The sequence below is a fragment of the Mya arenaria genome, chromosome 16 (assembly GCF_026914265.1).
Source record: "Mya arenaria isolate MELC-2E11 chromosome 16, ASM2691426v1".
Taxonomy (NCBI): domain Eukaryota; kingdom Metazoa; phylum Mollusca; class Bivalvia; order Myida; family Myidae; genus Mya; species Mya arenaria.
In genome coordinates, this window is record NC_069137.1 from 6680064 (window position 1) to 6703503 (window position 23440).

Here is a 23440-nt window from a genome sequence, read left to right on the forward strand (position 1 = left end):
TAATAACTTGACATTTAGAAAGTGAAATGAAGTATGTTTGAACTAATAAATCTCGAAAAATCAAATGTTCGATACGACTGGTGATAGGATGAGGCCAACTATAACAATCTTTCTTGAAATCTAGAGAAACAGTTCCTTAAATAAAACATTTACTAAAATATATTTCAAAGATATCCTTCTTGAATATTGTCTTTGACATCAATATTTTGTCCAGAGTGTATTTCCAGTTCCTCTTCCGCATTAACACACGTCCATCAACCTCCATTAATCTCCGAATAAAAGAAAATAGGCGGCATATTCCTTTAAAGATATCACTCAGGCTGATCATCACCCCCCTTGTAGTCAAATCAAGTCAAGTCAAGTCAAGTTCACTTTATTATTGAATATTTTAGACCACTTTATGCGTCAACATGCGCAATGCATCTACACAAAAGTGTATACGTATAGTATACTACAATCGAATTTACATGATATAGCAGTATTAATAAAGTATAACCAAGAAATTCCTAGCAATAAAGGTGAATAAAAAAAACAAAAGCAACTGGAATTATTCTTAATCTAAACATCCATATTTACTTAGGTTTTCGTGTGAAGTACAATTAGTGGGGACAAAAATACGTTTAAATAATTGGATATACATTAATTACATTTCCTTCGGTTCAATTCAATATTGAAATGTATTCCTGTTTTAACTTGAAACTTATGAGTTGGTGTTCTGATTTTTGTCATTTGGATCCTTAAAAAGGGGAAAGTTTTATAAGGTTAGGTTGAAATTAAAATAAAATTGTAATAGTTCGTCATTAAATCATTTAGAAGAACTGTTCATTCATGAGTGTATAAATTGATCAATTAATGTCTGTTTTAGAAGTTTGTCGATTACTTTTTGGAGAATGTGCATTTGCGTCATTCCATATATATGAACAACCAGTTTCATCCAAAATTGATTTGACATGTTTATAACATTTGAATTGGTTTTGATAAAGTCATTTGTCTCATAGCATACAAAGTTTAGTTTTTCATCATTACCTGTGATTAGTGTTATTGTTTTCAAGAAATTAATCATTTTTGACTTGATTTGAATTTTTAAAGGATACTGGTTTGTTTCGCCATTAAGCATATATGGTGTACTTTGCCTGGTTTTGGTCATTCTGCGAAGAAAAGAGAGGTGCATTTATTGATCACACTAAGGTTTTCATGTCCCAAGATTTCAGAGGCATAGCAAAGTATTGGTAATAGAGTGTTATTAAATAACTGTAATTTCAGGTCAACTGGTATTCAATATTTTGTATTAATCTGTATGTTAGATGTAGCGCCTTATATGCTTGTTCTATTTGGTGTTTTTTAGCATGGATAAAACTTCCTGAGCTACTCAAAAACCCTAGGAATTTATAATTATTTGAAATATATACTCATTATACCAAATTTCATCTCCTAAATAAAATGTGTTCTTTGTTTATTTTCGCCAAGTATAACAACTTTCAATTTGTCAATATTTACCTTTAGATGCATCTCATTGCAATATGCATTGAAATTTTTTAGCGTTGATTGTAGCTCATTTTCATATTCTGCTAACTGTGCTGTGTAATCAGCGAAAAGTAATATTAGTATTTGCATGAAGACGTACATGTTTGCATATTGTATGTTACTTTGGGAGAGGTTTTCACCTAGCCAGACGCCCTTGCTATTCTTAAAAGACATGGATAATTTATTATTGTCACCGGAGATAGGATTTGATATTTTGGTATAAACATATATATGAAAAGTTTTTATCCGTCAGAAAGAAATTCCTGTTATGCCGTTATGTAGTAATTTTCTCAAAAGATTCGTTCTTGAAATGTCTTCTAAAGCAGCAGCAAAGTCAACGTAGAAGCATATGAGTTTTTTTGTTTGACCTTGATAAGTTAATTTATTTGTGTAAAACGAAAATATGGTCACTTGTTGAATATTTTCATCGAAAGCCGGCTTGGTTTTCAATTAATAAATGGTACTCGCTGATAGTCAATCTACTACTAAGAACCGAAGTGAATTATTTCTCTAAAAATATCATCAAAACAAAATGAGAGACTTGCTAGAATATTATCATTTTCTATTATTTGATTTGTTAATTAACATTTGTACCGATTATTTCTCCGACCAATATAAAATGAGAATTTTCATAATATACATTTAAAATTAGTATTTCTCTGACCAAACTAAATTGAGCAATTTCATTATAAACATGTTTTTAACATAAAGATACGTGATGGTTCTGTTGAACCGAAAACAATCTAGGGCATGTGTTAAAATGGAGATCTTATATATGTCAAAAATCAGGCCTTGTGGTGAAGTAGTATAGAACAACATTAGAACATTGAAACTCTGCCAGTTTGAATCCGATATGGGAATCTTGAGTTAATATTAGGAACGATGAAATCTGATTGCATTCAATAATAATCAACATTCTTCATGTGACTTATAAACAAATTTACATATGCAAATTGTTCAACTACATATATTATTGATTATACTATTTCATATTGAGATGAGACAAGTGCATGGATTTGCTAGTTAATTGGCTTGTTACTGTACTTATTTTGGCATTCATGAACAAAAAAAACACACAACACTTTAGCATATTGTAGCTTAAAATATTATTCAACGCTTCGATGTTGTAATCCGCTATATGCATTTTAGAGATCTTTCTGATTTATTTTAAACTAACATTGGACTAAATGAAGATAAGGGTAGTATATGGGCGTAATCGACAGTCCCAAGACACAACAATGGCAACGGCAGCTAAAGGCCGTGTTCATCACGAGAAAATGCTATTTCACATGCTGTAAAGTCCGAGTCAGTTAAATTATATACAAATATTATTTCGCTTAAGAGAATATGTCAGTGACCACAAGAGCACGGAAGAATATCCGACATGGCGAAATATGTTGTCGTTTAATGACGTATTTCGTGATGAAATCCAACTCCAACATAAGCAGACACCGTTTCAGAAGAACGCCCCGTCTGATACTTGGTACAGTGACGAGTTTTTAAGCTGTCCTCGGGCAATGACGAGATATGACGAAACGACCAGCTGTGAACATATCGACTATAACGAAATTGCAGCCTTCATCCATAACTACGGACGTTTTCCAGGCCACAGTGGAGTCATGTATGAACTTGAAGACTGTTAGTTAATATTCTGTGTTTTATATTGTGGACTTCGTTTGTGTCTTGGTTGTCTTTTAGCAACTTAACAACGCTAGGTGAGATATTCAATCCATTAGAACCAAAATTCACTTCTAAGATAAAAAATAAAAATCTTGATGAGAACAGTGGCGTGCTTACCAAAGCAAATCACTTGCAGACTGTACTAATATGTACATGTTAATGTTTACAAAACGGCATATATCTTGTAGAATATAGTGCTAGGCTTTGAATTTATTGTTGCAATCTGCCAAATGTTCTTTCACGTGTTTCAGCTTTATCTCTTCTGCCAATTGCAATTTCCTTGAACTGTTTTAAAGTCAAAACTTTAAATGATCTTACCACAACGATCTAACTTCTGATTCACAACTTCATGCATGCTGCTTTATATCGTACAGGGAGTTAATAGGCCTCTCCATCAACTTCCGGCCGTACATATTTGGTTAATACCCCTTTAATGTAAGAAATATTTGCAATTATCTATAAATTATTATTTTTATTCATTCCTACAAAACTAACATATCTGTACGATATTTTCGTCACACCACTGCTTTATATTCTTGTGGCGCGATCTGTTGTTAGTATAATTTGAGTAAACTGGTTGCGATAATGATGCAAATAATTAAAAACAAAATGTATGCATACTTCACACTGTACGCTAATAAAATCATATCTACTACTTTCAACCTTCTACAATACTAATTATGAAAAGGAGTTCGTATACTGCAATTATACCTCTGTTGATATGTTTATGATATTAAAATATTTAGAATTGATAAGTTCTTTATCATTAATTATTTATTTTCAGATTTGAGAGAGGAGCATTTTAAACTACATGATAATTCTGCAACCACAGTGTGTATTTTGGCTCAACACTGATTAGATACCTGAAAAGTTGTACGAAGAGCCTAAACCTACTCTAACGGAAAATGACAAATACAAAGCGAAACGTAGCGACAGCGAAGTCCTTGATTGAGATAATTTCAAGTGTTTAATGTACTTAAATTAAAACAAAACGTATATTGTCCTCAATGAATTTATGAGAATGCAACATACATTTTAATACTCCCCAGCAAGCTCTTGGACTGGCTACAAGAACAGAAGGTGATATTCATGTGTTTGACAGTTATATTTAGAAATATGACTAAAACATGAAGGAAAACATGTATTTGTTTGACTCATTTGCAATTTAAAGCTGCACTTTCACAGATTGAACGTTTTGACAACTTTTTTTTATTTTTTGTCTTGGAACGAGCCAATTTGTGCGAAAAATCCATGGAAACCAGTATTATAAGACTGCTGACAAAACAATTAGATCGCAGATGTTTATATTTAAGTTCAAAAATTGTTTCATGTATTCTTCTTAAACCGTTAGTAACGGTTTAAGTCATAAAAAATAATTTTCGAACGGAAATATGAAAATCTATGATATGATATTTTGTCAGCGATCTTATATTATATTATAAACTAAAAGACTCTGACATATAGAGCTAACATGGGTTATGCAAATATAGTACATTTTTGTGTATACAAGTTAAGATTATATAATCTAAGAACTCATATTAATTTTCACATAATCTCCTCGTAATAAATGTTGTTGTTTTTTTCAATTCAAACTGAGATTTTTTTCTTGTTTTTGCAAATATAGCACTTTGTTGTCATGTAATGGGCTATTAAGCCAGTGAGGGTACTTTTTCGTTTTGCGCGTTTATCTCTCTTAGTTAGAATTAGGCCATTTCTGCAATGAAAATGTGTTACTGCGAAATTTGTATTTTCTTTATAATGTAGGATAGTTTTGGGTTACCCACAGAGTAAGTTCCTATTGAATTCATTCCATTATTATTTGATAAATCATTTCCTTGCGCTGATATTTTCTACATTTTCTGTTATTATGTATTTTTCTTGTTTGTTTGTATGCAGGGGTCATACTTGTAAATTCTCGTTTTTCATTTAAACTATTAATAAGTGTTTGCTATATCATTTAAGTATATTTGAAGTTTCTAGGCATTAACTGCATTAATCTAGCAGTCCAGATTTAGACTTTTAAAGGAAAACTAAGTAAGCTTGTCTTAGTAATGTAGCGTAACCGCATAGTTGCACGATTACCGCCCTTTGTTATTAATTAGCCATTTGTGTAGCGTAACCGCATAGTTGCAGGATTACCGCCCTTTGTTATAAATTAGCCATTTGCACTTACAAAGTTAAATGTCTGGCGGTGTATTTCAAAGGTTAGTTTTACATTTTATACTTATTTATTCCATACAAATATTTTATTAGCGACAATAATTATTAAAGAAATCATGTTAAAGATTATTAATTAACCGGGAGTTGTTTTCATAAAAAGTATAAGTAAAAATAAAGCTGTCTCCCTTCATGTTTTCGGAAAGTGGAATATACCCGTTTTTCCCATCTTAATAATGAACTCGTCCGCCCGGTGAGTATATAAGTGCTCGGCTGAAAGATTCATTCTGTGTTTGACCGCCGTCGAGGTAACATCAAACAGTAAACCAGAAATGGTCTTTTGAAGGCAAATAATTAGAGTCTTGACCTTCTGGCTGTTTATTATTGAACACAGAGCATTGTGACCTGTGGTATAAAAAGGCACCAGGAACTTGACATCTATAGGGTTATCTAGCGTTCCAGTTCAAGTAGCCAGTTACATAGAGCATTGCGATCTAGTCTGGTGAACGGAGCTGGTGGCTAGAAACTCTAGTAAGCCTCATACCTGACACCTGCGTTGGCCACAGAGCATTGCGATCTGCGCGCTGACAAAGGTTAAGATGTTTTGCATCGCAAATAAACAAGCTCCCGTAAGGTTGATTTTGTTTTAGCCCACCAATCATTTTTCGAATTTGTTTAAATCATAAGGCAACGTAGCCTGAGGAAAATTTATATAAGAGCGATCCATATAGGCTCTACGACACCGATTGAACATACAGCCGGCATGTTACAGTAACTTTATTTTTTCTGTAGGTAATTTTGCTTGTTTTAATATAATTTTTGTTTGTTGTAGATTTCTACCTTCACCTGGAAAGTTTGTATTGGAATAAACATAGAAACAGTACAAGCACATTGTAATTTTTAATAAACGTTGAATTCATATCATTAAAGTAAACATGAATGATAAAACATACAATGTTGCGGCCTGGGAGTGAATGACCGATTGAATAATGGAATGAATAAATGATTAAGTCGTGTGGTTAAGTCGTGTTGTTAGGTCGTGTGGTTAAGCCGTGTGGTTTAGTCGTGTGGTTTAGTCGTGTGGTTAAATCGTGTGGTTAGATCGTGTCGTTAATTCGTGTGGTTAGGTCGTATGGTTAAGTCGTGTGGTTAGGTCGTGTGGGTAAGTCGTGTGGTAAAGTTGTGTGGTAAAGTTGTGTGGTTAAGTCGTGTGGTTAGGTCGTGTGGTTAAGTAGTGTGGTTAAGTCGTGTGGTTTAGTCGTGTGGTTAAGTCGTGTGGTTAGGTCGTGTGGTTAAGTCTTGTGGTTAGGTCGTGTGGTTAAGTCGTGTGGTTTAGTCGTGTGGTTAAGTCGTGTTGTTAAGTTGTGTGGTTAGCTCGTGTGGTTAAGTCATGTGGTTAAGTCGTGTGGTTAAGTCGTGTGGTTAGGTCGTGTGGTTAAGTCGTGTGGTTAAGTCGTGTGGTAAGGTCGTGTGGGTAAGTCGTGTGGTTAAGTCGTGTGGTTAAGTCGTGTGGTTAGGTCGTGTGGTTAAGTCGTTTGGTTAGGTCGTGTGGGTAAGTCGTGTGGTTAGGTCGTGTGGTTAAGTCGTGTGGTTAAGTCGTGTGGTTAAGTCGTGTGGTAAGGTCGTGTGGGTAAGTCGTGTGGTTAAGTCGTGTGGGTAAGTCGTGTGGTTAGGTCGTGTGGTTAAGTCGTTTGGTTAGGTCGTGTGGTTAGCTCGTTTGGTTAGGTCGTGTGGGTAAGTCGTGTGGTTAAGTCGTGTGGTTAAGTCGTGTGGTTTAGTCGTGTGGTTAAGTCGTGTGGTTAGCTCGTGTGGTTAAGTCGTGTGGTTTAGTCGTGTGGTTAGCTCGTGTGGTTTAGTCGTGTGGTTAAGTCTTGTGGTTAGCTCGTGTGGTTAAGTCGTGTGGTTAGGTCGTGTGGTTAAGTCGTGTGGTTAAGTCGTGTGGTTAAGTCGTGTGGTTTAGTCGTGTGGTTAAGTCGTGTGGTTTAGTCGTGTGGTTAAGTTGTGTGGTTAGCTCGTGTGGTTAGGTCATGTGGTTAAGTCGTGTGGTTAGGTCGTGTGTTTAAGTCGTGTGGTTAGCTCGTGTTGTTAAGTTGTGTGGTAAGCTCTTGTGGTTAGGTCATGTGGTTAAATCGTGTGGTTAGGTCGTGTGGTTAAGTCGTGTGGTTCAGTCGTGTCAAGTGGCATTAGCACTGCAATGCCATAACATCAGCATCAAAATTTGAAAACAAAAACTGTACAACATACCGATGTTTATATGCAATTGAATTACAATAGCAATATAGATGTAGATCAGATGATATATTCCTTTACAATAATGTAACAAATGTGTATTTCATTGATAACTTTGTAGTCATACATTTTGTTTGTTTGTTTTGGGTATTTGTCAAATCTTCAGTCGGTATGGACATAAAATATTTTTTTTCAAGTGTTTTGTCAATTCATATCATGTCAAATAATAATAAAAATGTTTTTTACATATAACTTATGATATGTATATATATATTTATAAGTTTTGTCATTTGCCTTTTTCCAGGAGAATTCCAAAATGAAAACAGATAAAGAACAAGTTTAATGAAGTATCTTTATATTTTGTTTACATACGTGAAATTTTTGATTTGTGTGTTTACTTATGGAGCCACAGGTCCGTATTTTGAAATTATAATACAGCATCAAATTAACAGGTGTGAACAGCAGTGATATATTTATTGTAAGTTGTTAATTTCGTAAGGAACGACAGGGATCGAAAAACGATAAAACAGACAAGAAACCAATGTTAGAAAATGTCTTTATTGAACTCTCGAAGACTCAAATTTTAGCACCTTTTGAACTAAAGTAGACTATCCAAAACGAAGTACAAGAAGATTAATGCATTATCAACCCAGTTAAATGTGTAGTAATATAATACAGGAACATTATATAATTCGTTAAAGTATAAAGCCCTTTATTGATATACGAACGGTGTGTGTGTTTGCGTGCTGTCTGCGTGCGTAAGAGCGTGCGTGAGTGCGTGTGTGAGTACGTGCTTTCGTGAGTGCGTGCGTGAGTGAGTGCGTGCTTGCTTGAGTGCGTGCCTGTGTGCGTAAGTGCTTATGTAGGTTTGTGAGTGAATGTGTGCGTGTGTGAGTACGTGCGTGCCTGCGTGCGTTAGTGCGTGCGTTAGAGTGTGTGCGTGCGTGCGTGCTTACGTGCGTGCGTTCGTGTGTGCGTGTGAGTGTGTGTTAGTTTTATAATATTTTATTGCTCTTTTGTAAACAGTATAAATTACATGCAATGTACACGTTATTTACACGAACACTTATAATCAAATCGAACAAAAAGAACAAAATGGTTGGGCTACAAGTTATAACAACATTAGTTTCAGCCCTTCCCAGGCGTCAATATAGCGTCAATGTCGTGTAAAATCCATGATTAAAAGTTACTAGAACAATGAAAAAATGTTATTTACTTTAGAAAAGAAAATAATTGGTTACCACAAAAGAGAAAAAAAATATAACATCCCAGACCATTTATATCGTTATTGAGGATGATATCAAAAGAAACGTTTCGTTAATTGTATGTATTTAAAAACTTCAATAAAAAGTACACTGTTTTCATCGACTGTGCTATTTTCTTTCCAAAATAATAATTTACTTAAAGGATGAAACATTCGAGTATTTTCTAAAACAATAACACGCGTTCTTCGCCGTATCTACTACATTTAAAGATGCACTCTTACTCCCAAATACGATTTACCGCAATTAAAACAATTGTTTAATTTTCCCCCAAAAATGGATTATATGTCAAAAACAATTATTCTTATAAAGGATGCCGAGTTTAATTTGAAAGAAAGGTACAGAAAATACGGTATTTCTACCTTATGACACGATGGAAGATTGCAGTACTTACTTAAAACTTTTAGCATTTACCAATCATTAAATATTTATATATTTGTATATAGTATTTATATTTATATATCACTCGTGTTATCAGTAATTAATATTTTCCATAAATGCATTATTAAGTAATAAGTCAAAGGTTTATCATTCAAAGTTTATGCTTGTTATACATGTGTATGTTTTAATTTTGAATAAGAGTGTCACTTTAAAGAAATAATGTTCTGCATCTTCTGTGCCTTGTCCACAGTCACAAATAGGATTATCACGAAGATAGTTTATGTGGAGATGTGCATAAAGGTTGCTGCACGCATTTCTGATTATTGTATGGTGGAGATTTGAAAGTCTCTCTCTGACAAGATATTATTTCGGAACCATTGAGCATTTGCATGTATATTTTAAAGATGCCTTAAATTCATTAAGCGTGTTACTGTTACGAAGGTGAACATCAAGCCGGTTCCACAAAGCAATGGAAGATGGGATTGTTGATTTCGAGTAAATACTTAAACGTCTAGGTATAGTTACATAATTATGTCTGTTTCGAAGCGGATAATTGGTTATTTGTTCAAGTGTGTGTGTGTGTGTGCGCTTGTGTGCGTTCGCGCGTGCATGCGCGCGCGTGCGCGTGTGTGTGTGTGTGTGTGTGTGTGTGTGTGTGTGTGTGTGCGTGCATGTGTGTGCAATATTATTACGATTTGCGTTGTTTATTATAGCGGAAAAACGCTTTCTGTTGACTGTTCCAATGTGGTAACCCAATTTAAGCTTTTGCATTAACTTAAATTATGTGTAGTACATTTATGCTAATACTAATATATTTATAATTGATATACCAATAGTGGAAGGGTTTTGAAAAGCAAGCAACACTGGATAAACAGCATTGTTAAAATAAAAATTTAAATTATCAAAGTACGACTAAGTGTCTTGGAATTTGAAAAAAAAATATGCCCTGTTTATATTTGTTAATACACAAAGAATACCCTGTTGTTTTAAAACAATTATTATTATTATTATCATTATCATTATTATATTACTATGATCATTTATTTTATTATCATGATTATTATGATTATTATTATTATTATTATTATTATTTATCTATTATATTTTTTTACTTTTATTATTATTATTATTTATATTTTAATAATCATTATTATTTATCTATTTTTTTACTATTATTTTTATTATTATATTTTTTAGTATTTTTATTATCAATATTATTATTATTGTTTTTATCATTATTGTTATTATTATTATTATTATTATTATTATTATTATCTTTCATTTTATTATTATTATTATTATTATTATTATTATTATTATTATTATTATTATTATTATTATTTTAATAATAAATATTATTCATCTATTTTATTGTTTTACTATTATTATTATTATTATTATTATTATTATTATTATTATTATTATTATTATTATTATTATTATTTCATTACTAGTATTATAATTATTCTTATAATTCTTATTATTCTTATTATATCTATTATTGTTATTCTTCTTCTTCGTATTATTATTATTATTATTATTATTATTATTATTTTTATAATTATTATTATTATTGTTATTATTATTATTATTATTATTATTACAACCTACTATGACTACTACTGATACTAGTGGTAATACTTATTCAAGAAACATGTCATAATTATAACAAAACATCATTTCACAGAATGAGCGGGAAGGACTTTTCTCTCATCTGAAGGACGTAAGTTTGGACAATATTCGCATGTCAGAGGAACAGTTCAGACGACTATCTCAGTCTTTCATAAAAGCGGGAGGTACGTCATTGGTGTTGTTTGGGTGTTCTATAGAACCGGAAGATGATGTACCGCAGCTTCAGAATGAATGCGAGCAGCAGATAGTATCATCTGAGTGTACAACACGCATTACTCTTGGGTTTGTTACCATCACAGTAGAGGGGTTTATTCGACTTATTGACTACGTGACCAGATGCGGTCAATCCGTGACATGTGGCTTGCGCTGCCTAACCCTGCATTCAAACCCTGCTGCTGAACAACCAGTCTTACCGATGTTGGGTCCACAGCCCATCTCAGCTGATTATACCACGGAGTTGGAACTAACTGGTATTAAGATGTCAACAGAACAAATTTGTCAAGTCGTCGGTAGGATTAATCAACTCAACCATTCAGTAACATTAACATTGTTTTGTTGTACCGAAATATCAGACAAGTACAATCCGTTGAAGAATAAGATGGTGCCTCCTCCAAACACGTCACTAAACTATACCAAACATATTAAGATCCATGCCATGATGATATCGGAAACACTGTGTTTGTATGTTGCTTCCAGTGCAATTTATTATGGATACACGTGTGAGATATCAGAATGTGATATACTGACCAGTGAAGTGCCGCATGCAGACAATCTTTACTTTCCCCAGATGGCTGCCATCCACTCACCTGCTCAAACAGCAAAACTCAGATTTCATAAGGCATCAATACCACAACACGTAGTTGAGCGTCTCGCTCATCAAGCGGCAGTATCTGCACATTTGGTTGAGTGTGTGTTAGACACGTGTAGTGTAAGGCCTCCCCCGGATGTTTGGTCATTGAAGGAAAAGATGGAGGAAGACGCAACCATTCAGATCGAGGAATTCGAACCAAACATCGACGAGTTTCAACCTCGGCGACAAAAACGTTATAAGCCTGGCCAAATATGGAACATTCGTTTTAAAACAACCGCAAAGAAGTAAGTGAGTTTACGTTATATAGAGTGTGGATGTGTATTAAAAATGCCATTCTAGCCTTTATTAAAAGCTGCACTCTCACAGATTGATCGTTTTTACAACGTTTTTATTGTTTGTCTTGGAACGAGCAATTGTTTTGCGAAAATCCATAGAAACCAGTGATATACGACTGCTGGCAAAAACTTAAATCGCAGACGTTAATATTTAAGTTCAAATGTTATTTTTATGAATTTTTCTTTACGGTTTAGGCAATACAACATTAATTTTCAAACGGAAATATGCAATTATGCAATGGGATTTTTTGTCAGCAATCTTATATCATTAGACAAAAAAAGTTGAAAAAACGGTAAATATTTGAGAGTGCAGCTATAAGTACGTAAAACGGTTACACTTGCAATAGCCACTCAAAGTCTTTATTCAAATACACTCGAATCTCAGTGGCTCGATATTCCAGGGACCGGCTAAAATACTTCGAGCCTCGAGTGTATCGAGCCAAGCGGGATTTCTTACAGAATGTGTATTTTTCTTTGGTACATTAAAGAACGTCTTGTTTAAAACTCATTTGCTATTTGCTACGTTATGTCCGCAAAAGAAGAGTATTTATTGGAAATAGTTATCGTAATGTTTGCGACATGACGCGTTTGATACTATAAAAATATCAATTTGTTTTATTTTTTTACATTAAACTTTAAACACATCTATGCGTAAACAATAAACACGTAATATTTATAGGTTAGGTTGTACCGTGTCCTTTTCTAGATTGCTCAGCATTTGACATTTGTATAAATTCTTATAATATAATAAACTTTCCGAGCATTATTTTATGTAAATGACGCTTATTAAAATACATTGAGATTTGCAGATGTACACGAGCCAATTAAAATCAGAAATTAGAGTAATAGCATGTTTGCTCAAACTGTTAACCTACTTAAGTTTGATACTAATTATGATTCCGATCAAGCAATTCTAATCGATTATGGCATTGTGCTAATTGTGTGAAATTCTTACATGAGCCCGCGAAAATGACATCGAGCCATGCAAACAAAACACAGAGTCCGTAGGGACCGCGAAAATGACATCGAGTGAGGAAACATATCGCCACTCACGATATCGAGCCATACTATCGGTAACGAGTAGAAAACGGTCCTTTTAATCCAGTTCGAGCCAACGAGTGTATCGAGCCTTGCAATATCGAACCAACAGTATATCGAGTCATGCAATATCGAGCAAAAGAGTATATCGAGCCATGCAATATCGAGCCAACGCGTATATCGAGTCATGCAATATCGAGCCAACGAGTATATCGAGTCATGCAATATCGAGCAAAAGAGTATATCGAGCCATGCAATATCGAGCCAACGAGTATAACGAGCCATGCAATATCGAGCCATGCAATATCGAGCCCACGAATATAACGAGCCATGCAATATCGAGCCATGCAATATCGAGCTAACGAGTATATCGAGTCATGCAATATTGAGCCAACGAGTATATCGAGTCATGCAATATCGAGCCAACGAGTATAACGAGCCATGCAATATCGAGCTAACGAGTATATCGAGCCATGCAATATCGAGCCAACGAGTATAACGAGCCATGCAATATCGAGCTAACGAGTATATCGAGCAATGCAATATCAAGCTAACGAGTATATCGAGTCATGCAATATCGAGCCAACGAGTATATCGAGCGATGCAATATCGAGCCAATGAGTATATCGAGCCATGCAATATCGAGCCAACGCGTATATCGAGCAATGCAATATCGAGCCAATGAGTATATCGAGTCATACAATATCGAGCCAACGCGTATATCGAGCAATGCAATATCGAGCCAACGTGTATATCGAGTCATACAATATCGAGCCAACTAGTATAACGAGCCATGCAATATCGAGCCAACGAGTATATCGGGCCATGCAATATCGAGCCAACGTGTATATCGGGCCATGCAATATCGAGCCAACGTGTATATCGGGCCATGCCATATCGAGCCAACGAGTATATCGAGCCATGCAATATCGAGCCAACGTGTATATCGGGCCATGCCATATCGAGCCAACGAGTATATCGAGTCATGCAATATCGAGCCAACGAGTATATCGAGCAATGCAATATCGAGCCAACGTGTATATCGGGCCATGCAATATCGAGCCAACGTGTATATCGGGCCATGCAATATCGAGCCAACCAGTATAACGAGCGATGCAATATCGAGCCAACGAGTATATCGGGCCATGCCATAGCGAGCCAACGAGTATATCGGGCCATGCAATATCCAGCCAACGTGTATATCGAGCCATGCAATTTCGAGCCAACGTGTATATCGAGCCATGCAATATCGAGCCAACGCGTATATCGAGCAATGCAATATCGAGCCAACGCGTATATTGAGCAATGCAATATCGAGCCAACGCGTATATCGAGCAATGCAATATCGAGCCAACGCGTATATCGAGTCATACAATATTGAGCCAACGCGTATATCGAGCAATGCAATATCGAGCCAACGTGTATATCGAGTCATACAATATCGAGCCAACGCGTATATCGAGCAATGCTATATCGAGCCAACGTGTATATCGAGTCATACAATATCGAGCCAACGCGTATATCGAGCAATGCAATATCGAGCCAACGTGTATATCGAGTCATACAATATCAAGCCAACGTGTGTATCGAGCCATGCAATGTCGAGCCAACGAGTATATCGAGCCATGCAATATCGAGCCAACGTGTATATCGGGCCATGCAATATCGAGCCAACGTGTATATCGAGTCATACAATATCGAGCCAACGCGTGTATCGAGCCATGCAATATCGAGCCAATGAGTATATCGAGTCATGCAATATCGAGCCAACGCGTATATCGAGCCATGCAATATCGAGCCAACGCGTATATCGAGCCATGCAATATCGAGCCAACGTGTACATCGAGCCATACAATATCGAGCCAACGCGTATATCGAGACATGTAGTATCGAGCCAATGAGTATATTGAGTCATGCAATATCGAGCCAACGAATATATCGAGCCATGTAATATCGAGCCAATGAGTATATCGAGTCATGCAATATCGAGCCAACGTGTATATCGAGCCAACGTGTGTATCGAGCCATGCAATATCGAGCCAACGCGTATATCGAGCCATGTAATATCGAGCCTACGAGTAAATCGAGCCATGCAATATCGAGCCAACGTGTATATCGAGCCATACACTATCGAGCCAACGCGTATATCGAGCCATGTAATATCGAGCCTACGAGTAAATCGAGCCATGCAATATCGAGCCAACGTGTATATCGAGCCATACAATATCGAGCCAACGCGTATATTGAGTCATGTAATATCGAGCCAACGAGTAAATCGAGCCATGCAATATCGAGCCAACGCGTATATCGAGCCATGCAATATCGAGCCTACGAGTATATCGAGCCTTGCAATATCGAGCCAACGAGTATAACGAGCCATGCAATATCGAGCCAACGCGTTAAGTCTGTTCGGAGTTTGCAGTTTTCAAATAAAACTTGTGCAGGTATATATTTTTAAATATTAATGCAAAACCTATTAAAAGGTGTGAAATACATTAGCGTATTGAGTATCTTTGTGAGTTTGAATGCTTCATTAGAGTCTCACCAATAAAAATTAAAACAACATAATAGATACAGTTTTGAAAAAAATGCCAAATATTATACATACGACCATGACGATGTATCATCTATTTTTAGTACAAATCCTAAACGCGTGAAATATTGACGAACCAATGTATTTCATTTATAATATAGTTTTTATTGCACACCGGATAGGCATTTCTAGTTAATTTAGCCATGCTGGAATATCCCATCTGGCACCCCATGCCATATGAGTTACGCGCAACCCAAGTTCTTATTGATTTCAATGTTTTGTTAATAAAAAGGAAATTGTGTCATTTCAATGAAGCGCAAATAGATGAATAAGTATGGAAGGATCTACTTGATATAAACAGTGATCTTAATTGACTACGGGTATTGATATCAGTAAGAAACGCCGCACGCGCGTTTTGGCGAATTGTGCAAAAATGCAGTTTCTACATCAATATTTCTATAAAATAAAAACTGTAGGTATGCAACCAAAAATAATCATGATTTTTCCGACAAGTCTCGTTCGCGACTTAAGCGCATGCACTCTGATCGGATATTTCAATCCGGGCCTAAAACACATGATGGATAATATTAGTAATGACAGTGAAAGTGACGCAATCGTTGTCTGTAAGCCTGATGCCCTACTGGTTATGAATATGCTAATGCGTCGGGCGGATTTAAAAATAAATAAAATTATTCCAAACAGCCAAACACTATAATGTCGTTTAAAACTATGTTTTATTTTAAGGATGAAACTCAGTTTAACTTCTGGGGTGGTATTCAATTTGCAACTTAAGTAAATCTTAGGGTCATACATCATTTACTTCATTCACTGTATTGGGCAGTTATAAATAACAAGTAATCCGATTAGCTACATCGTTCTTAAATCCAATTAGAAAAATAATGAATACCAGATCAGATGTTTCATAGTTTAGATACACACTGATCTGAAACGACTTGATAAGATTATAATGAAATAACTTGTTTGTTTGAAAAAAAAACACTATTCTTTAAAAATAAAACGGATATCAAATTCTAACTTAGCTGAAATGTTTCTCTCGATTCAGGTCTGCACTCGCAGAGTCCACTGCAGAAAATGCCGAAGTCACGGAATGTACACGCATGTAGAACGGAGGTCGAAATGTTTGACAACGTGAGATCATAATGGAGAGTTCATTCATGCTAAGTGTTATTAGAACGTTTTACACAATTTGTGCCTGCATTTTGGAGATTTAGAGTTTAATAAGGCAAAGTGTAACAAAAGATTTGGCATAATTGTTGCCTGCAATGGGGATACTAGAGTACATTCATGCAAAGTGTAACAAAAGATTTGGCATAATTGTTGCCTGCAATGGGGATACTAGAGTACATTCATGCAAAGTGTAACAAAAGATTTGGCATAATTGTTGCCTGCAATGGGGATACTAGAGTACATTCATGCAAAGTGTAACAAAAGATTTGGCATAATTGTTGCCTGCAATGGGGATACTAGAGTACATTCATGCAAAGTGTAGCAAAAGATTTGGCATAATTGTTGTCTGCAATGGGGATACTAGAGTACATTCATGCAAAGTGTAACAAAAGATTTGGCAGCAATGGGGATACTAGAGTACACTCATGCAAAGTGCAAGAAAAACAATGTACACAATTTGTGAAACTGAAAAGTATTTGGAATTGCTTTTGTAGATACTTTAATTACAAATTCATTTTAGCATATATTTCTGTAAATACTCTCGTCATTTGATAGTTTTTTTCACAAGGTATAGACTTGTCCCTTTATTTGAAGCATATGTATCGTTTTTTTAAAAGAACGTTTGAAACGCTTAGTTTCTTGTTGATAGAATGATGCAAATATGTGTTATAAATTATAACAACTCAGGCACATACGGTGAAAACAACCATAGTTATTTTTTTTCCATTTGCCCCTACTCCTTTATTAAGAGTCACCTTCTGCATTTTTCCCCCTTTATCAAGAGTTATATTGTGTATTTTGTTCCCCTTGATCACCAGTTATCCTTTCCAATGACCCCTTTATGAACTGTTATCTTTACCATTTGGCCCCTTTATCAAAAGTTGTCTTTTTTATTTGCCCCCCCCTTTATTAAGAGTTATCTTTTCAATTTGGCCCTTTATATCAAGAGGTATCTCTTATAGTTGGCCCCCTTTTTCAAGAGTTATCTTTTATATAATACCGTTTTCATCAAGAAGTATCTTTTCAATTTGGGCCCCCTTTACAAAGAGTTATATTTTCTATTTTGACCCATTAATCAATTAATTTGTTTGGTATCCTTTATCAGGAATGATCTTGTCCATTTGGCTCCCTTTTCCAAGACTTATCTTTTCCATTTTGCACCCCCCCCCCCCTCTTTATCAATAGTTGTCTTTTCCATTTGGTCCTCTTCATCAGAGTTATCTTTTCTAGTTGGCCCCTTTTCAAAATTATCCGTTCATTTAGCCTCCCCCTTCATCAAGAGGCATCTTTTTCCTATGCCCCCCCACCCATTTCAAGAGTGCAATTGTCCATTTGTCAAGAGTAAAACGTTCAGTGGAACAGCCATACATTTGACTTTGTTATTTTATAAATGAATCGCTCTGATGTAACAAAGAAGTCATTTGCCATATTTGTTTCTGATATTGATATGTTTATTTAAGTAATTGACTGTAAGATGTATGTGTATAATTGATTTGGTATTAACCATAATGCTTGTAAAAGTATGTTTGTTGATTTGAAGGTACGATGTTAAATACATATATTTAGTTATTGATATGATTTTAACGTGTTTATTGTGAATTGGTTGACCCTCTGCATGAACAACAGAATAACCAATTAACAATGTATGGGTTTTTGGATATCCACGTTGGTATACACCATTGGTTTCAATAACATCCCGAGGCTGACATGGGCCATTTATAATAATACAAAGCTTTCAGAAAGAGATATGAGTAATCAAACGATTGAAATACCTCTCTTTCCTAACTTCATTCGGATAGCATAAAATAAAATAGTGTGCTTTAAGATTACTTATACAGTATGTAACATTGGAGGAAAAGAAAAGCAAAAGCGTGTACATGTATAACATACTGTCTGTTAAATACCCTTTGCCATGATTCATTTTTTCTCTTTTATTTATGCATTCATGAACATTGTTTCAATATCCTTTATCAATCAGAATATATGTATACAGAAATAATTGTGTCAATATGTTCCTATTTATAAGTTCTGAACATAATAAATGATAGTTTCATGTTTGCTTTGTACTTTTTGTAAATATGTTTTTTGAATGAACATACGATATTTTGAATTGAAAAACACGAATAAATGAAAACTAGTTCGTACTTCTGTACACCTTTGTGTTAAATCTATTACTTACAAGAATTTTAACCATATATTTTTAATTTCTATCAATTGTAGTATTCCTTTGTAAGTAAATAATAGTAATAAGAACCGGTACGTGAAATGAAAGATCATTGTATGATTATTTTTTTAGCTTTGAATAACCTGTGAAAATCTTGTTTGTGTACATAAATGAATTCATTACGAAAAACTTTATGCAAAACTGAAAGAAATCAATATATACATGTTTCATTGAAATTTACTTATTAAGTATATCTCTGTATATACATTAACCTATGTTATTCATTGCAGTTGTAGTATGCCCATGTAAATATTGTTCATTTATTCACATGATTAGACGTTACATGTACGAACTGATCATTGTATGATGTTTTGTATTTTGCTTTGGATAACTTGTGTATATAGTTATTGGATGAGTTATTGTTTTCTTTAAGGGAAAGTCGCATTGTTGCATTGATGAAGAATTGAATTTATAACAAAAAACTCAAAGGAATCAATATGTGAAAGTTTCCTAAAATTTCCTTTTATGGAAATTTCTGCATATTATTTTAAACCTTTGTTATTCATATCAGTTGTAGTATGCCCATGTTTATAGTACATTGTTTGTTTATTCTGATTAGACGGTACTTGTACGTACTGATCATTGTATGATATTTTGTATTTTGCTTTGTACAAGTTTTGAACATAGTTATTGGATGAGTTATTGTTTTGTTAAAAGGAAAGACGCATTAACAAATGAAGTTGACGGTAAAAGAACGTGCTTTAAATATTTTTGCTTTTCCATTGTAATGAGTATAGTGTTGATGTATTGAAAGAAGGTTAATGGTGTCTGTAATTCATTTACATTTCGTAAGTTGATTACTATTGTTCAATTACTGAACGCAGTCGACGTTACATCAATGTATACTGATTGACACAATATGGTGACTGACATGTATTTGCTTTCCCAAATTATAATTATTGTATTTTTCAATTACTGAGCTAATTGGACGGAACATGGACGTAAGGTAATGGTGTATGCAATTCATTTACCTTTTACATGTTCATTTCTATTTTGTTCAACTTGTTGAACTTAGTAGATATAACATTACCGTCCATTTATGGTGTCTGCATTTCATTTACTTTTCAATGGTTAATTACTATAGTGTTAAGTTTATAAGCTTAGCAGATGGAACAATAACGTATGTTAATGGTGTCTGCAATTTATTAACTATTCGCATAATAATTACGATATTGTTCAATTATTGAAATAAGAAGACGTAATATTAACGTAGACTTATGGTGTCTGCAATTTATTAACTTTTATAAGTTAATTACTCTATTGTTCAATTACTGAACGTAGTAGATGGAACATTAACGTAAGTTAATGGTGTCTGCAATTTATTAACTATTCGCATATCAATTACGATATTGTTCACTTATTGAAATAAGTAGACGTAATATTAACGTAGGCTTATGGTGTCTGCAATTTATTAACTTTTTATAAGTAAACAACGATATTGTTTACTTATTTAACTACGAAGACGTATTATTAACGTAAGGCTATTGTATCTGCAATTTATTTACTTTTCATAATTATTGCGTTTCGACTTGAGGGTGTTTTAAAAAAAGGCAAAGGTTTTTTATTTCGAAATATGACCAAATTTTAACTGTCTAGGTCGCAATCGTTTTCAAGTTTCAGAATGATGTAAGTGCTTTTTTATTTAGTCTTATACAGTTTATAAAAGAAAGATATAACTTTATTGGATAAAGTCAAATATTCCCAATAGTGAATTAAATATCCATGCTTTGGAAGCTTTCAATCACCCTTTTTGTTTATAGAAATGTTGTAAAATATAAGTGCTGCACGCATGCTGTGTTAATGACCTCTGATATAGACACAATTCATGGATGAAGAATTTGAAGTCGTTGTATGGACGATGTGTAATTATTCCGTTTTGTATTGAGTGGAATAGTGAGTTTTAAATCTGTGTATTGATAGTGTGTATTTACTATTAGTGTGATGGTGTGTATAAACTCTGGGTTTGGGTGGCGTGTAATATCTTTATGTGTGTATGGTGTGAATTTGTTCTATGTATGAATGGTGTGTAATAACTCTTTGTATTGATATTATATAATAACTCTATGCATGAATGGCTTGTAAAAATATATTTTTTGTAATAACTGTATGTATGGATGGTTTATAATATCTCTATTAAAATCGTGATTGGTAACTCTATATTTGCATGGTGTGTAAAACTATATGTGTGGATGGTGAGTTCTAACTCTATATAAGGGATTATGTTTTATCACTCTATGTATTGAACGTGTGTAATAACTTGCATGGAATCATTGTAATAATCATATTTTATGGTGTGTAATAACGCTTTTAAATGGATGATGTGTAATAATGTTATGCGTGGGTGCTGGGTAATAGCTCTATGTGTGTATGGTGTGTAATATAACTATATGTATGTATATTACATTCTTACTATATGTTTGGAATATGTGTAATAACTATATGTATGGATAGTTAACATTACCTTTATGTTTATATTGTGTGTAAGAACAATTTATATGGATGATGCATTCGAACTAAAAGTATGGATTGTTTGTAATAAGTATATGTATGGACCATGTGTAGTAACTATGTATGGATTGTTTGTAATAAGTATATGTATGGACGATGTGTAGTAAATGTATGTATGGATAGTTAACATTAACTCAATGTTTGTATGGTGTGTAAGAGCTATGTGTATGGATGATGCATTCGAACTTTATGTATGGATTGTTTGTAATAATCATATGTACGGACGATGTGTAGTAACTATGTATGGAGTGTGTGAAATAAGTATATGTATGGACGATGTGTAGTAACTATGTATGGATTGTGTGTAATAAGTATATGTACAGACGATGTGTAGTAACTATTAATGGAGTGGGTGTAATAAGTATATGTATGGACGATGTGTAGTAACTATGTATGGAGTGTGTGTAATAAGTATATGTACGGACGATGTGAGGTAACTATGTATGGAGTGGGTGTAATAAGTATATGTAAGGACGATGTGTAGTAACTATGTATGGAGTGTGTGTAATAAGTATATATACGAACGATCTGTAGTAACTATGTATGGAGTGTGTGTAATAAGTATATGTACGGACGATGTGAGGTAACTATGTATGGAGTGGGTGTAATAAGTATATGTAAGGACGATGTGTAGTAACTATGTATGGAGTGTGTGTAATAAGTATATGTAAGGACGATGTGTAGTAACTATGTATGGAGTGTGTGTAATAAGTATATGTAAGGACGATCTGTAGTAACTATGTATGGAGTGTGTGTAATAAGTATATGTACGGACGATGTGTAGCAACTATGTATGGAGTGTGTGTAATAAGTATATGTAAGGACGATCTGTAGTGACTATGTATGGAGTGTGTGTAATAAGTATATGTATGGACGATGTGTAGTAACTATGTATGGAGTGTGTGTAATAAGTATATGTACGGACGATCTGTAGTAACTATGTATGGAGTGTGTGTAATAAGTATATGTAAGGACGATGTGTAGTAACTATGTATGGAGTGTTTGTAATAAGTATGTGTACGGACGATGTGAAGTAACTATGTATGGAGTGTGTGTAATAAGTATATGTAAGGACGATGTGTAGTAACTGTTCATGGAGTGTGTGTACTAATATGGCAATACAGTGGAGTCGTATTTTTACTGTAAAATGAACATATCTAGTGCTGTTCATAAATAACTATATTTTGATTAAAATTTCAGCCAATAATTGAATAGATGAGTGTATGATATATATATTGTTTTAAGAGATTGAACAAATGTGTTTATATAGTGTGTTTTGCTACTTGAGATTGAGTCAATGTGTGTATTTAATATACATTGCTATGATAGATTGAATAAATGTCTGTGAATGATCTGTTTTGTAAATTTACATTTCTTATAAAGCGCGACTTAATGGGCATTTGACCTTATGTAGTACTTTCTAGTTGCATTTATTTGGTTTTCTCCAATATAAAATTAAGAAAATTATTGCGAAATCTTCATGGTTGTGCTAACGTATTTGGTTTGGAAGTATGGAAGTCAGGTCGCCGGTCAACTGGCTCATCTTATCACAAAAAACTACGTTTTATTTGGACAGGTCATAGTGGCAAAAGCGGTTTGGTATGTTACCATGCATGGAGTTAATGTAATATAGAATAGACATAAAGCTCTCTATAGCAATTTCACAACTCTCTATTAAACTGAACCAAATTAACGCTCTCCCATCCGTAGGGTGTTGAAAGGTGAATGAAGAGCATAAAACTGTTTCTTACAAGGCCACAATTCTAAATGAACCAAGCGTGCGCAGCTCAAATATCATGGTGTTGATAGCTGTAATACAAGCATAAATCTGTATCAAACAAGGCAACAATTCTCTGTAAAAATGAACCAAGCGTGTACAGCTCCATCTTCATAGTGTTGATAGTTGCAATATAAGCATAAAGCTGTATCTAACAAGGC

General features: G+C 34.2%; 1 protein-coding gene across 2 annotated transcripts in view; it reads left to right on the plus strand.

The window, feature by feature from the left end:
• LOC128221832 (uncharacterized) overlaps window positions 1-22825 on the plus strand; it is a 35543-nt gene extending 12718 nt beyond the window's left edge. Inside the window, exons 2-3 of one of the 2 annotated variants that reach the window (XM_052930435.1) lie at window positions 10921-11960; window positions 16646-22825. In XM_052930435.1, the coding sequence (XP_052786395.1) occupies window positions 10921-11960; window positions 16646-16706 (1101 nt within the window). In that variant the 3' untranslated portion in view covers window positions 16707-22825. Of the gene's footprint in view, window positions 1-10920; window positions 11965-16645 lie in introns of both variants that reach the window. The other variant, XM_052930436.1, reaches the window with a different exon arrangement.
• Window positions 22826-23440: the final 615 nt, after the last annotated feature.